Source organism: Arvicanthis niloticus, chromosome 9 (genome assembly GCF_011762505.2).
Source record: "Arvicanthis niloticus isolate mArvNil1 chromosome 9, mArvNil1.pat.X, whole genome shotgun sequence".
NCBI lineage: Eukaryota > Metazoa > Chordata > Mammalia > Rodentia > Muridae > Arvicanthis > Arvicanthis niloticus.
The window spans coordinates 13,257,385-13,274,235 of NC_047666.1; the positions used below are offsets into that span (position 1 = coordinate 13,257,385).

At 48.8% G+C, this 16,851-nt stretch overlaps 1 protein-coding gene across 5 annotated transcripts in view; it reads right to left on the bottom strand.

The window, feature by feature from the left end:
- Window positions 1–1,338: 1,338 nt before the first annotated feature.
- Elmod3 (ELMO domain containing 3) overlaps window positions 1,339–16,851 on the bottom strand; it is a 37,416-nt gene continuing 21,903 nt past the window's right edge. For all 5 annotated transcript variants that reach the window (XM_034512309.2, XM_034512311.2, XM_034512310.2 and 2 more), the window contains 5 exons: window positions 16,587–16,709; window positions 14,022–14,152; window positions 4,429–4,505; window positions 4,014–4,141; window positions 1,339–2,296 (listed from right to left, as the gene is read on the bottom strand). In XM_034512309.2, coding sequence (XP_034368200.1) covers window positions 2,094–2,296; window positions 4,014–4,141; window positions 4,429–4,505; window positions 14,022–14,152; window positions 16,587–16,709 — 662 coding nt within the window. In that variant the 3' untranslated portion in view covers window positions 1,339–2,093. The remainder of the gene's footprint in view (window positions 2,297–4,013; window positions 4,142–4,428; window positions 4,506–14,021; window positions 14,153–16,586; window positions 16,710–16,851) is intronic.

Sequence of the window (16,851 nt, forward strand, 5' to 3'; positions counted from 1 at the left end):
CCACATGCATGCACAGTGTGCGGTGTCTTGGTGAGCTCGGACCAGAGGTCCTAACAGCAGCCACCCTGAGCCACCCCTTCTGTGTCCTAAGGGATACTGTGACTTCTGAGCTGTCACACACTGGATTCCTCTGCCCCACACAAACCCCACACAGCTAAGAAGCAAGGGAAGGTGAGCTCCTCTACTGACCCCCTCTTCCATACACCCTGAGACTTTCCAGCCCTTGACTGGCCACACAGGCCAGAGAGAGAGGAAGGCATAGACCCACTCAGGAATTCTGACAATTTTAGATTTACGGAGTACTTTAAGGTCTCCCGTGGAGAGCTGTCCCCACTGTGCCCAAGAACAGCACATAGTTTTCCAGCTACCATCAGAGGCCTCCTATCTCCACCTCTTTCTGGGTTATCCTGGAGTTGTGTGCACCTTGATCTGGATGAAGGCTTCCTGTTGGGGATGCTGGTCTCTCATGCTCCTAGGGTCCATGTGGCTTGGGCCCTGATATGCTGGGATCCTGTTCTTTCAGCCGTGCAGGCTCAAGCAAGGGAATGGATGGTAGAGAAGGAAGCACCAAACTGACCTGGGCCTGAGCTGCCTTCTTGGCCTCTCTGCTGGTCGCTGAATATGGGGTCTGGAGGAAGTGACGTGGTAATAAAGCATTCTAGTTGAGAGCCTGTAAACATGATGGGAGGCCAACTGCGGGGCATGTCACGAGTACCCTGGGAGGCCTGTCTGTCTCTGCACCAGATGTGGAGTGGCCTGAAACAGGTCTACACAGGCTTCTACAGCTTCAATGAGGGAAGATGGGAGGAACACAGGGGTAGTTGGGGGTGGGGAGCTGGGGTGAGAGAGCAACATCCAGGCCCAGAAGCAGATGCAGGAAGACTCTGGGGTGGACACCATACCAATCAGCCTTAGCAAGAGCACCATCCTTATTGGCCAGAGCTTGCAAGACGTCTCCAGGCCCGGGTGTGCAAGATGGCTGAGCAGGTGAGATGCTTGCCACAGTAGCCTGATGACCTGGCTTTAATCCCTAGAACTTAAAGTTGTATTAGGAGAGAAGCAACTCCACAAAGCTGGCTTTTGACCTCCCCACACTTGCTTTGTCATGTGTGTGCCCCACAGGCCATGTCATACACACAAGCAATAATGATACAGAAAAAGAAAGACATTGGCATGCAGGTGCAGCCAAGGAACTCAGGTGGTGTGTAGCCACGGAGTAGGAAGCGACTCCAATGTGGAGTCTGCAACCCCACTGAACCCTAATCTGCTTGGCTCAGTCTGGTGCCCAGACAACGGCGGTACAGGAAGGCCCTGAAAGGACTTCGTCTTGGAAGAAAGTACAGGAGATTATAACAATTCCTTTATTCTAAAACTGCTGGTACGTGAGTTTACTTTGCCTCTCAACCAGGCTGGATAACCAGTGGTCTCCATAGGAGCTCCAGCCTGTGGACAGTGGGGATGGGGGGCTTGATGACCAGTCTAGCCAGACGAGTGCCCATTTCTAGATTACCAACAATGGTGGGCAAAGGAGAGGGAAGGGAAAGAGAAAGGAAAAGAGGAAACAAGTGTTTTGAAACCTGTAGCTGGAGGAAGAGGGGGCCTGCCTATCAGTCACTTTTCTGTATTGTGCTGCCCCCTGCTGGCTGAAGGTATTGCTGTCTCTGTCCTTCCAATTCCAACCAAAGACTGGGGGGCGGGGGGGGGGGGGGGGAACAGCTGTTGAGGAGTCAAAATCTTAGCTGTTGCTTCCAGGGTCTCTCCCTCTAGGTGCAGATGTATAGACAATGCAGATAGGGCTGTCTGGGCGCATGGTCTGTTCACTTCCACTGAGATATCAGGAGTCCAACCCTGTGAACTGGAGCCCAGCTAGGAAGGACAGAAGACTCCTTGCTTTGAAGATGGCATGGAGGGTAATTCTAGCTGCCTGAATGAGCTATGCTGGTGTAGAATCGTGGGCATCACTCACTACCCACACCTGGGAGCTTCCTAACTCACCTGCAGAAGCGTGGAGAGCTTTGGCCCAGACATGGTTCTTTAGTTCAGAAAGCTCCGGTGGCCCAGTCTGTCTTTCTAGGAATGGTCTTTGTGGTGGGTCAGATCAACCCTGCACTCTCAAATGAATGAGACTGTAGGTCACACACGCCTGTGAATGTGAGATCCTTGGAGTGAGGTCCCTGTAATCTGGGGCACTTCTGTGCCTCCAACAAGGAGGCCTGTCCGTTTGACACCTGAGCTAGGTACTCGTCCAGGGTCTTGAGCAGCCGTCTTGGGCTCTTCTTGGCCAATGCTTCCAAGTCTGGAACAGAGAAGATCAGGGAGCTGAGGCTTAGGGGTCTCAGGATGGCACACAATCCAGTAACAAGTCCAATGGCTTTGTGCACATCTCCAAACCCGGTCCTTTTTTGTTTGTTTGTTTTGAGACATGGTTTCTCTGTGTAACCCAGACTGTACTGGAACTCACTCTGTAGACGAGGCTGGATTCAAACTCAAAAGAGATCTGCCTGCCTCTGCCTTCTGAATGCTGGGATTAAAGGAATGCACTACCCCATCCTGCTGCTAGCCCTGTCCTTTAAAGATGGCCAAATGGCAAAACCAGACAGAGCCCAGAGACCACTTCTCTGCTGTTACATAGAACTCCAACTCTGTGGAATCAATCCAGCCACTGGGCCTTGGCTCCCACAGCCTTCCGTGTTTAAGGTTTTTATTTATTTTATATGTATTAGGTTTTGCTTAAGTAGATGTCTGTGTACCACAGCTGTGCCTGATGCCTGAGGTCAGAAAAGGGCACCAGATCTCCTGGAACTGGAGTTTTGGATGGCTATGAGCTGCCATGTTGGTGCCAGGGTTAGAAGCCAGTCCTCTGGAAGAGCAGCCAGTGCTCTTAACTGCTGAGCCATCTCCCTAGCGCTGGCTTCCATGGCTCTGTTTTTGTTTTTGAGACAGTTCTCCTGTAGACCTTTAACCTTCGTGTCTGCATCTACTGAGTGCTGAGATTACAAGCTTGTGCTACCACACAGTTTGGGCATCGCTGGGCATTGAGCCCAGGGGCTCCTGGATGCCAGGCAGGGCCCTCACAATGGAGCCACATCCCCAGCCCAAGCTTTTATTGATGGTATGTTCTCAAGATTTATTTTTATTATTTCTTAAAGTCTGTATGTGAGTCTGACTGTGGGTATCTCCGTGGATGCCAGAGATGTAGTAGATTCTCCCGGAGCTGGAGTTACAGGCCAGGTGTGAGATGCTGGCCATGGGTGCTGGGAACCTAATGGGGTCCTCTGCAAGAGCAGTGGGCTATCTTAACCACTGAGCCATCTTTCAGTTCAGTTCTGTTGTTTTATGACACAGGGTCTCACTATATAGCCCTGGCTTGTCTGAAACTCATGTAGACCAGGCTGGCCTTGAACTCACAGAGATCTGCCTACACTGTGCTGAGCAGGCTAAATTTTTTGTTTGGAAGATGTGAGGTTTTTGTTGTTTGATGTGGTTATCAAGAGCCATGCATGATGGCTCAGACTGTCATCCCAACACAAGGAAGGCAGATGCAGGACTGTCACCTGGTTACAGTGAGGGACTGCATCTCAACAATCTAAACAAAAGTAACAGTGATAACAAGTAATTATCAGACGTGGCCGCAGCCTGGCACAGTGGTGCATGCCTGTAATCTTTGTACTCAGGAAGCAGAGGCAGATGGACTGTCTTAAGTTTGAGGCTAGCATGGTCTACACAACAAGTTCCAGGCCAGCCAGGATCTCATAGAGTGATCCTGATTCAACACACACACACACACACACACACACACACACACACCACCACCACCACCACCACCACCAACAACAACAACAACAACAACAACAAACAAACAAGCAAGTGAGGGAACAGAGAGGGAGAAGGGTTTGCAGAGAAAGGAGAAAGTTCCAGGGTGTTCTGAGGACAGGCAGGAGGGAGGGAGAAGAGGGAAATATAGTGGTTCTACCCTGGGCTCTCAGGCCCTGGACACAGAAGAAAGTGCCAACCTTTGAGGACAAAGCCTGAGTCTAAAATAGTCTTCTGCTGGGTCCTCCATATACGTGCCAGGTGAAGGAAAGTAGCTGCATAGAAGCTGTTCACCACTGGGATGACCTTCTGCCGACGGTTGCATTCCCTATAGGACAGAGGAGGTGACCTGTTTAACCATGGATGAACCCAACACACCAGTGCCCTCTTCCCTGGCCTACCAGGTCACCTCAGGAAGCCTCCACCTCACCCCACCCGCCCCACCAGCATTTGGCAGCCTGGCATTTGGGTAGGTCGGTGAGGAGAGGTGGCTGGTGCATGGAGATGTTGTCCAGCTCTGAGAACCAGCAGGTAACAGAGCTGTGGACAAGGCCTGAGGCACGGAAGGGACTGGACCAGGTTCTACTGGGTTACTCTGATCCACTAGGAACTCACCTGGAGAGGCACTCTTCCCTCAAGGCCTGGATGGCAATGCGGGTGATGTTCACAGACATCAAACAGAAGGGGAATTGCTGGAACGGAGTATCATAAGTCAGTGGCCAGCCAGCTTTGCCCAGTCATTTCCTCTGCCTCATGTGACTGGCAGGAGCTAAAGCCACAGAGGTGGCTGCTGCTGTTACTGTCTCTGCATCCCACCTTACAAGAGGCCTGGAATCTAGGAGTTCATAGGAGGTTGCTTCAAGGCAGTCTCATATCCAACTCCCCAACTCCCTCCTTTTTCTTTGTGTGTGTGTGTGTGTGTGTGTATACATACACACACATATATGTATACACACACATATATGTATACACACACACATATATATATATATATGACATGGTTTCACAGATCACATGCTTGATTCAAACTCTCTTTGCAGCCAAGATTGATCTTGAACTATATATTGATTGATTGATTATGTATGGTCTGAGCGCTTGCCTGCATGTATGTCTGTGTACCACATGTGTACCTAGTGTCAGGGAAGGCCAGGAGAGGCTGTCGGATCCCCTGGGAGTGCAGTTAGATATTGTGAGCTGATATGTGGGTGCTGGGAATAGAACCCGGGTCCTCTTCAAGAGCAGTTAGTGTTCTTAACTGCTGAGCCATCTCACCAGCTCTTGACTTTGAACTCTGACCTTCTTCCTCCTCCTGTCAAATACTGGCATTACAGTCACGTGCCCCCATCCCAATTTACATGGTGTTGGGATCAAACCACGGATGTCGTGAATGCTCAGCAAGCACTGTACCAACTCACCTGTATCCCACTGCAGGCCTTTTGACCCAGGGTCTCACTGTGCAGCCCTGGCTGGGTTGCTATGTAGACCAAGCTGGCCTCACACTCCTGCCCCTCTTGGCTACTTTTGCATTTTCATTTGCCTTCATGGCTTTCCTTTGGGCTTAACTATTTTTGAATACCAAAGCAGGATGATTCAAGCATCTCTTGAGGCTTGGGTGGCCTCTTTCCAGGTTCTGGCAACATATGTAACACATTCTGGGTGACTCTGGAGTGGGCTGCTGGTTGGGAGTCCCTGTGTGTGGACCGATGGCAGGTGTGGAGTCACTCTAATACTTCTGAGCACCTGCTCTGTGCTGGGAGAGGAGACTCCAAGGACAGCATACCATGCTGCACAGTCGCCTGCTGGAAAGCTAGCCAACCTCTGTCTTCGGTGCAGCAAGGTGCCTCACTAAAGGAGACGGGTCAGTCCCATTTCTCTCAAAGGACTGAGCTATTTTTCAGGATAAAGGGCTCAAAGCCCTTCTGCAATCTGGGGTGCACAGAAGCTGGGGTCTCTGAGCACTTGGAAGTTTGAGTCAATTCTCTTTCAGCAGGGAGCACCACAAGTGCCTGAAAGTGAAGCTCTCTTTTATGCCTTTTCTTTTCTTTCTTTTTTTTTTTGGCGGGGGGTGGGGGGGGTGGGGGGTGGGGTTTCGAGACAGGGTTTCTCTGTGTAGCCCTGGCTGTCCTGGAACTCACTCTGTAGACCAGGCTGGCCTCGAACTCAGAAATCCGCCTGCCTCTGCCTCCCAAGTGCTGGGATTAAAGGCATGTGCCACCACCGCCCGGCTCTTATGCCTTTTCTTTTGGAAAAAATTATTTTAATTTTATATGTATGGTTACGTTGCCTGTATGTCTGTCTGTGTACCATATGTGTGCCTGGTAGGTCACAATAAGGTGCCAATCTCCTGGGACTGGAGTTACAGACACTTGTCAGGTACCATTCGGGTGCTGGAAATCAACCTGGGTCTTCTGGAAGAGTAACCAGTGCTCTTAACTGCTGAGTCATTTCCCTAGTCCTAAACATTTTTCTTTAATTATATTCATTTATGTATGTGTGTGTGTACATGTGCACATGCCATGGCACATGTGTGAAGATCAGAGTACAGTCTGTGGTAGTCAATTTCTACTATGTAGAGACTGGGGTTCGAACTCAGGCCCCTGGTGGTGTGCTTTGGTCTTCCATTTATTATAAAGCTTCTGTTTTCCCTTTATGGTTAATAATGATTTTACAGAAAAATACCTTGAGATTATGCAAATTTCTTGTTTATCCTCAAATTTTCACCCAGCAACTTTTTTGTTTGTTTGTTTTTTGTTTTCTTGTTTTTCGAGACAGGGTTTCTCTGTGTAGCCCTGGCTGTCCTGGAACTCACTCTGTAGACCAGGCTAGTCTCAAATTCAGAAATCCACCTGCCTCTGCCTCCCAAGAGCTGGGATTAAAGGCGTGCGCCACCACCGCCCGGCCCAAAGGACACCATCTTAACCAAAGCTAACTTCCTAGGAATAAGACACAGAGACAGTATATGCACCTTGGTACCAGGCGCCTGGAAAACCACATCACATTTGTGGTTCTATTTTGGCCAAATGCACACCCAAAATCGTTTTGTTTTGTTTTGTTTTGTTTTTTTTATGTGAGACAAACTGAAATTGAGGGACAGCCTACAAAATAACTGACCCTGGGACCTCAACTGTGTCAAGGTTGTTAAGCCAGAGTCAGGGCAAAATAAACCTTCCCACAGGCTGAAGCACTAAATGAGACATGGTGACAGCACACAGTGGGACCGGATGCAAGAGCCTGACATAGAAAACCAATGAGAGCAGAACAGAGGATGCTGCAGATGTGCACTGGAGGATGCTGCAGATGTGCACTGGAGGATGCTGATGTGCACTGGCCAATCATTCTTTGGTTTCATGACGGCTACATGGCTATAGAAGATTATTGGGGAAGTGGATACACGGCTGCTCTGTCTTTTTTCTTTTTCTTTCTTTCTTTCTTTCTTTCTTTCTTTTTTTTTTTGTTTTTGTTTTTGCTTTTCGAGACAGGGTTTCTCTGTGTAGCCCTGGCTGTCCTGGAACTCACTCTGTAGACCAGGCTGGCCTCAAACTCAGAAATCCGCCTGCCTCTGCCTCCCAAGTGCTGGGATTAAAGGCGTGCGCCACCACCGCCCGGCACGGCTGCTCTGTCTAAGCTACTTTTGTATGTTTTCTGTAAATCTAAAATCATTACAAGTTAAAGTTAAAGCGCTGGTCAGGAGGCAGAAGCAGGAGGAGCAGGAATTCAAGGCTACTTCTGGCTACAAAGTGAGTCTGAGGCCAGTCGGCTCTGTAATGGTGCTGGTGAATGGCTCAGCTGGTTTGCCACAAAGTCTGAAGACCTGGACCCACATGAGGAAGGTCAACACCATGTCACTCCAGCAGGGGATCATATGCCCTATTCTGGCTTCCATAGGACCCTATGTATACAAAGAATTTAAAACAAGGGTTTGAGAGATAGCTCAGTGTAGCAGGAGACTTATTCTGCTACATTAGAGCTGGGTGATTAGGCCGTAGAAGAGGAGGTGGAGCTGGGAGAAGAAATAGAGGAAGGGGAGGAGAAGGGGGCTATCAGCCATGGAGAACCATGGATGGGTCAAAAGCTGTCCTGGGTAGCAACTTCTATCACAGGTTAGATATTGGGTAACAACTCTATTGTGTGGGCATCTTGTTGACTGAGCATTTCTAAACATAGAAAACCTTTAGATAATCATTAAGCTTTAAGAGTCTCATTTCTATCGAGTACTGCGAGGCTGGCAGATACTGTCTGGGGTTCTGCAGAGCTTTGTGGATGCAGCATGGGGGATTGGCAGAGCCATCCCCCACACTGGCGTCTCATGGGTGCCAGGGCCTGCACATCTAGCTAGCCAGATCCACGGTCAGAGCCGAGGAGTAGTGGGAACATGGTGGCTGCCCGGGAACAAGCTGGACCGGGGGCCATTTTCTAAATATCACCCCTACAGCTCAGTGGTTAAGAGTGATGGCTACTTTTCCAGAACACATGTGAGTTCCCAACACCCACATAGTGGCTCACAACCTCTGTAACTCCATTTTCAGGAAATCTGATGTCTATGTACTCTGTGTGTGTGTGTGTGTGTTCCTGTCCATACACATAAAAGTAAAAATCAAAAAATTTTTTTTAAAGTGCACTGGTCAAAGACAATGATAATCCAAGACAGTATGACCTGACGGCTAGGGGTCTATGTAGACAGGGAGTCCAAACCACCTACCCTTTCCTTCATCCGTACACTCGGCTTTCTTGCCCTATGTGATAGTTGTGGATTGCTGTTGGTATTTTCTGCTCCCTCAAGTGGGGTGCCCATACTCACGTGAGGTCAGGTGAAATGCTAATTGGTCAGATAAGGCCAGAGCCTGTGACTGGGCAGTGGAAGGAAAAAGCTGAACTGAAAGTTTTAGAGAGGGCAAGAGGAGAAGAAGATGAGATGGAGGGAGATGGATGAAGATGAACTAGAACCACATGGCCTGAAGGAGCCATAAGTAACTAGGGATTTCACAGATGGGCAATAGAGTAACGTAGGGTACATTCGTCTGATCTAGGTGTGTAGTTTTTATTTATTTATTTATTTATTTATTTATTTATTTATTTTGGTTTTTTGAGACAGGGTTTCTCTGTATAGCCCTGGCTGTCCTGGAACTCACTCTGTAGACCAGGCTGGCCTTGAACTCAGAGATCTGCCTGCCTCTGCCTCCCAAGTGCTGGGATTAAAGGTGTGCGCCACCACCGCCCAGCTGTATTTATTTTTAAAATTTATTTATTTAGTGTATATATGTATACTGTCGCTGTCTTCAGACACACCAGAAAAAGGCATGGGATCCCATTACAGATGGTTGTGAGCTACCACGTGGTTGCTGGGAATTGAACTCAGGACCTCTCGAAGAGCAGTCAGTGCTCTTAACCACTGAGCCATCTCTCCAGCCCATAGCTTGTATTTATATTGTGTTCTTTCTGTGGGCATTTGGGGGCTAGAGATTTATTGTTACAAATCTGGCTAGTATATTACAGGTCTCTAGGGTTATCATTTTACAGGGCTAAGGGGATCTGAGTGAGCAGTAGCTGGTTTCTGCAGGCCAGCCACAGGGGTGGATGGCACACTTTTTCTGGTGTGTCCTCCGCTCCCTGAGTGTGGATTCCACAGGACCATGTGAGTCAAAGGAAGTCCTCCCTGAAGCTGCACTGGTCAGGTAACCTATCACAGCAACAGAGAAGTAACTAACACATACACTTCCACTTACTTATCTTGAAAATACCAGGGCCAATCTTATTTTTGAAACCAGGTCTCATGTAGCCCAGGCTGGCCTAGATTGTACCACGTAATTGAGGGTGGCCTTAAACTACTGATTTTCCTGCCTCTCCTTGCATGACTTCCTCTAGCTCCATGTGGCTCTGTGCACTTCTTCAGGTAGTTACTATACACCCCCTTCCCCGATGCCAGGGTCACGACTGGTTCCCTGTGCTCCAAGCCCAATAAAGCTCTGTGCAACCTTTGGTCTGTCCCTATCTTTTACCTTTCCCCTACTTCCCAAATGTGCCACTGTGTTCCTGGCACAAGTGTTGTGCTTAATGTGTGACGCCCACGGCCTGACAATAAGCTTCCGATTACCAGCAGATGTTCCTATGAATAAATACTCACTCTATTTGTGGAGCTGGCGCTCTGCTGGGGACATAGTTTCCAGGTGCTGTGAGGCACTAATGGTCCTTTCTCACAGTGCTCCTCTCCTGGGGCTGGAGCGTGCGCAATGTGTGGAGGGATGGAGGGACGCTGGGACCCTGCTTGTAAACCATTCTCCCCATTCCTCCCTGAAAGCTTCCAGCTTTTTTTTTTTTTTTAATAAGACAGGGTTTCAGCTATTCAAGGCTGGCTTCTCAGTCACTGTGTAGCTGAGGATGACCTGGGCTTGTGACCTGACCTCTACCTCCTGAGTGCTAGAACTGCAGGTGTGCAACACAATGTTTGGTTTGCCCTGAGGACTGAACACAGGGCCTTATGGATACTAGGCAGGTGCTCTAGCAACTGAGCCACAATCCTAGCCTCCAACCCCCTCTGAGACAGGGTTCTATGTCACCCTGGCTCACCTGGATTTCTCTATGTAGACCCGGTTGGCCTTGAACTCATAGCAGATCTTTCTGCCTCTGACTCCCAGAGTACTTAGATTAAAGGTGTGGGCTACCACAGTTAATTACCCCCTCCCCCTTCTTCTTAAAAAGGGGTCTCCTGGGCTGGAGAGATGGCTCAGTGGTTAAGAGCACTGTCTGCTCCTCCAGAGGTTCTGTGTTCAATCCCCAGGAATCACGTGGTGGCTCACAACCATCTGTAATGGGATCTGATGCCCTCTTCTGGCACGCTGGTGTACATGCAGCTAAAGTACTCATACACATAAAATTAGAAAACAATCTTTTAAAAAGTAGTTATACAAATCAAATGTTTATGGCTAATAGATAAGTAAATAAGTAAATAAATAAATAGATGGGTCTCCTGTATCCCAGGGTGGCTTTGAGCTTGCTGTGAGGCTTAGGATGACCTTGAATTTATAAGTATGTCCTAACGTGTCAGGTCCTGGGGACCTCTAATATAAATTATACTGGTAAATTGTCATGTGCTGTTTGTGCTTGTTGACAGCTAACTCTTGAGAACAAGAGTTCCCTGACTCAGATTCCAGCCTGTCTATCTCAGGTGTCCTGGGCCAGGCTGGCCCCCTAGTCCTGTAAGAGGGAAGAAGGAGAACAGCTAATAACTGAGAACATTAAAGACACTGTGCCACCGAGACCAGCTAGCAGGAAAACCATTTCCAACAGAGGTCACTCTTGTTTCCTCATAAAACAGCCTGCAGTGGGAAGGAGAAGCTGGAGAAAGTGCCCTACTTGGCTCAGGACTCTCTCAGTCTGGCATGCAGTATGACTATTTGGGCAGGGTTCCCCCATTTCTGCTAGATGTGGTAACTGTCTGATTTGATGAACACACTCACCTGTTACTTGATATTTATCCTTTTACCTAAGCTTGTTATATGCTTAATAAACTCACTCATTTAAAACCGGGAATATGTGGCCACAGATCATTCTCTAGATAGAACGGAACTGAACACAGGGCTTTGTGCACGCTAGGCAAGCCCTCTACCAACTGAGCTGCGTCTCAAACCCCAAGGCTCTAACGTTGATTTCTGTTATCACACAAGACTTCCCACTTACAACTTTTCTGTACATTTGAAATTACATAAAAATAGCTACTTGTCATGTATGGTAGGGCGGCTCACACATGCGATCTTACCGATCTTACCACCGGGGAAGCTAAAGCAGGAGGATCACTATGTATTTAAGACAATCTGAGCTACCCAATGAGTTCCAAGATGGCCTGGACAACAGAGGGAAATACTGACTCAAAAATTAAGAACAAAACAAAGCAAAATAGGGGGCTGAAGAAGTGGCTCAGTGGCTAAGAGCACTGGCTGCTCTTGCAGAGAACTGGAGTCTGGTTCCAGCACCCGCGTCAGGCAGCTCACAGCCACCACCAGGGGATCCTACGCCCTCTTCTGGGCACCATGGGCACCTGCATGCATGTGCACATACACACATATACACACAAGTAAAATTAAAAATCTTTTTAATGATTTGTATGTGCTTTGGTGTTTTACATGCATGTATGTCTATGTGAGGGCGTCAAATCTTGGAATTGGATTACAGACAGTTATAAGTTGCCAGTGGGTGCTGGGAATCAAGCCCAGGTCTTCTGGAAGAGCAGTCAGTGCTTTTAACTTCTGAGCCATCTCTCCAGCCCCAAGTAAAAATGAAATCTTAAAAACAAAAAGCAAGATAAAAACAAGTATATACCCCCCCCACACACACACACACTCGACATGACTTAATCTCTTCAGTCCAGTCACCCTTCCTGGTTCCTATTTGGTTCCTATTTGAAATCCTCTGAAAAACGTATCTCTCTTTACTGTCTCAATTTATTCCCCTCACTCTACTCCCTTTTAAATGTAAGTCAGGGCTCTTTGTCTCTGACAGCCACTGAAAATGTCCCAGTGGCGATCCCCAGTGACAGCCCAGCATCCATATGTCCGGCCCTCTTCCCAGCCAGCCCCATCTGGCCCAGGTCAAGGCCAACGCTACATCTGCCTCCCTGTGGCTTCCGGGGTATTTCTGTCTCCTGGACTCGTGCCTTTCCTTCCTCTCCTCACTTGTCACATAACAATGGAAGCCTTCTCACTTGTTCCAGGCTGTCTCACTCCACCTTCAAGACTGACAGCATGGTTTTCACCTCTGATCAGGTCTCAGAATTGCCTGGAGGGATCCTTACAACACAGGCTTATGGGACCCACAGAGGGCTTTCGAGGGGCACAGAAATGGCTACCTCTCCATCACCATCCTTTTCTTCTCCCCTTCTGTCTCTTTCTCATTCTCTCCCCCATCTCCTCTCTCTTTTTTCCTTTGTTCTCTTTCTAGTTATATAGCCTCGGCTTGCCTTGAACTTGATATACAGCCCAGGCTGGCGTGCAACTCACTAGAGGTATTTATTCAATGGTAGTACCAGGGATTGAACACAGTACCCCGAGCCTGCTAGGTAAGTGTACTTTCACAGTCACTATGTGAGGCCCTGCAGGGACTATGGTCACGTGCCACCATACCAAACTCAGAATGCGCACTTATTTTTATTTAATTTTTGATGTGTATGGTGGTTTGCTTGCATGCATGTCTGTGTACCACATGGATGCCTGGTTCTTGAGGATAGCAGAAGAAAGTGTCAGATGCCCTGGAACTGGAGGCACATAACATTGTGAACCATCATGCAGGTGCTGGGAACTAAACATGGGCTCTCTAGAAGAGCACTTGGTGTTCTTAACCACTGAGATGCCTCTCTAGCCCCTAGTTTTTCTTTATGGTACCTCCTTTATTTTTTTGTGACAGAGCCTTACTATATAGTCTTAGCTGACCTGTATGTAGTCCATGCTGCCCCAGAGTCACAGATATCCTCTTGCCTCTGCCTTCTGAGTGCTGAGATTAAAGGTATAAACTACCACACCTCTTTTTTTCCCTAGCTGTCTTAAAAAAAAAAAAAAAATCAGTGACTTCCTCCTTGCCCTAAATCCTAACTTTATGTCCACTGCATCAAACCCAGGCTGCTCCCACTCTCTTAGAGATACTCACAAATCTATTTTATTTCATCTCCCTGTTCCAACCCCCAGAGCCTGGATGATCATGAGGGACCTCCTCAGAAGCTGCTCTTCACCTAGCAGCTGGTAAGAGCCCTGGGCAGGTCACCGCAGGGAATCTAGAACCACAGGAAATGGACAAAACAGCTATACCCTTAATACTCCTGCGGTTACTGCTTTGTTTCTTGACTGTGGTACAACGTGAGCAGCCGCCTCCCATGCTCCAGCTGCTGGGACTCTCTGGCACTCACATCCTGTAGCCTCAAACTGTGAGCAAAACTAAACTCTTCCTTCCTCACTAGCTTTACCACAGCAACAGAAAAAAAAGTGAAAATAAGACTTTATGATTTCCATCATGCAGGTAAGGAAATTAAAGTTCTGAGAGATTCATGAATTCACGAATTTGCTAAAGACCAGCAGCTAGTGAATAACAGAGCCCGAATTCCACTGCATCTGACGGAGAAGCCATTCCTAGCTCGTCTCCACCGTTCAGACACAGAATTGTGCAGTCCTGGCTGCTCAGGTCCTCAGCCCACAGCCTTTCCCTTTATCTTCCCGCCAGAACCCTACCTGGATATGGTGATGAGACAGGCGGAAGATCTCCTGGGCCATCAGCAAAGTCTTTGCGTCCATGACGAGGTACAGCAGGTGCAGGAGGGCCAGGAAGCCTGCCCCCCTGAGGTCAGTGGCTGGGTTTGCTCCTGGGGCAGAAAGCAAGGTGTGACAGTAAGCGAGAAAGCTGTACTGATCTCTTGAGCTCCCAGGATGTAGCTGGCACACTGCTCGGACACTGGCTTTTCTGGGTTAGAGGGGGATGAGAACCCTGCACATGCCCACTTCTGGACACAGCCCTGAGGGGCTCGATGGGACCGAACATGTCCATTCAGCACTCAGGAGTGCTCTGGCAGCAGTTTTCTCCTGGTCCCATGGCCTTCTGTAGTCATTTCCCACGCAATACCAGCACAATCTTTACAAAGAAAGGGGCTGGGGTGTAGCTTAGCAGGCAGCGTGCTTGTCCACCATACATGAGGCCCTAGGTGCCATCCCCAGCACATTATAAACTGGGCATCTTTGTCAACATGCAGGTCTAACCAGCACTTGGGAGGTAGAGGCAGGAGGATAAGACATTTAAGGTCATTGTTATTGGTCATTGTCGTCCAAGTTCAAGGACGACAGACAGATAAAAGAGGAAAGTCTCCAACTGACACGGGCCTGCCCTTTCTCCTGTATTTCCACCATGTTATGACACTGTAAGAAGGCCCTCAACCCATGCTGAGGAGATTCTGGAGCCATGTTCTTAGACATCACAGCCATCAGAATAACGAGGCAAATATGCTGCTGTTTTCTATACACTACCCAGTGGAAGTTTATAGCAACAGAAAACAGACTAGAGCAGAGCACAGAGGTTCCAGAAAAGCCGGCTCTCTAGCCAAACACCAGTTAGGAGGAGGGCAGCCCAGTGAGACAGACCCAACTTAGATAACATCCAACCTATTCCAACCCAACACCACAGAGATGCACGTGGTCCCACTTCTCCTCCTCCTCTTCTCCCTCCTCTTCCTCCTTCTCTTCTTCCTCCTCTCTCTCCTCCTCTTCCTTCTCAGTGAAAGCTCTGATGGTCAGAATAATCCCTACTTCCAAAGATGACCACAGGCGGAACCTCAGACTCTAGGAACACGGCACACAGCAAGGGAGATGAAGATGAGGTAAGATCCAGGCCGCCACCAGCAGAGAGGGGTGTGTTTTGGGGGTATCTGGGTGGGCTTGGTGCAGAAGAGAGGAGAGAATGAGGAGGTGAAAACACGCAGCTAGAGAAAGATGTGAGGATGGAGCAAGCTTGGGGATTCTACTACTGGCCGCGGCGACAGAGGTCTGCAGAAAGTTTCTAGAAGCTCAAAAGTTAAGGACATAGATTTTCTCCTAGGTCCTCCACAAATGAGTTCAGCACTGCTGGCACCCTGGTCCTCTCTCACCGAGTCCTGCGTCAGACTTGGCTACAGGCTAGAGGATAACAGTGGCCTGCTTGTTCTAAGTCACTCTTGTCTGCACAGGGCTGCATGGAGTCCAGGCCTCCAACTCGCTACGCAGGAGTATGACTTCTGACCCACTGCCTCCATTTCTCCGGTGCACATGGAAGTGCATGTGTATGAGACCATGCCATTTTATGGGGTGCTGGGGATAGGATGCAGGGTTTCATGCATGCTAGGTGACCACTCTAGCAACTAAGCTACATCTCCTAGTCAAATTAGTGGAAATCTGTTACAACTATAGAAAACTATGACAGCCCTAGCTGACCTGGAACTTGCTCTATAGACCAGGCTGGCCTCAAACTCACAGAGATCTGCCTGCTTCTGCCTCCTGAGTGCTGGGATTAAAGGTGTGTACAGTCATGCCCTGTAATAAAGTTATTATTTACAAATGTAGTGATAGGATTTGGAGAAATTAGCAGAGGCTCAGTGGACAGACTGCTTACCAGGCACGCAACAAAGGCCTGGGCTAGAGGTCCAGTACCACACACTGGGCACAGTGGGACCACCAGTACCACACACTGGGCACAGTGGGACCACCAGTACCACACACTGGGCACAGTGGGACCACCAGTACCACACACTGGGCACAGTGGGACCACCAGTACCACACACTGGGCACAGTGGGACCACCAGTACCACACACTGGGCACAGTGGGACCACCAGCTAGAGAGGCGGAAGGAAGAGGACCAGAAATTCAAGGTCATGATAAGCTATACAGTGAGTCTGAGGCCAGCCTGGGCTATCTGAAACCCTGCCCTCCACACCACCCCCTGCCCCTGGCCAAAAGAGTATAATCCTAAAATAAGTAAAATAACTGTTTCAGTATCAGATAGTTATATTTTTCATTTTAAAAGAAGAACACAAGCAAAGCAGATATAAATGACGTCACTCCCACGTGTGCCACTAAAGTGCTTCCTGACAGATGGCAGAGCGCCAAGTGCCAAGTTCTCCATCCCCCTCTTCTTCCCCTCAGCACACTCCTATGTACTGCTCCTGAGGCCCCTGAATCTTCTGTACCCTCCTAGATGTCCCTCCTCACTCAAAATGGCCTCTCCCTCTGGAACCAATGAGACAAGGAAAGCAACATGGGTGCTTTTCTCTCACCCTGGAAGCCCAGGTCTTCCCAATGGTCTCCGTGAAGAGCACAGTCGAACTTGGAGCCAGTCAGCTTCTTGTAGATGGTTTGGAGCACTCGGCCATGCGTTGGGTTTTGGCTGTCCAGGCCACCTGCCCCAAAACACATGTACACTTTCTACCAGGCTGTTCCCAGGGAGAAACCAACGCTTCCCGGAGGATGGGACACTGAACGGTGTCAAGACATGCTACCATCCTTCCTGTTCTCATGGCAACTAGACCGGACAAGAGCATG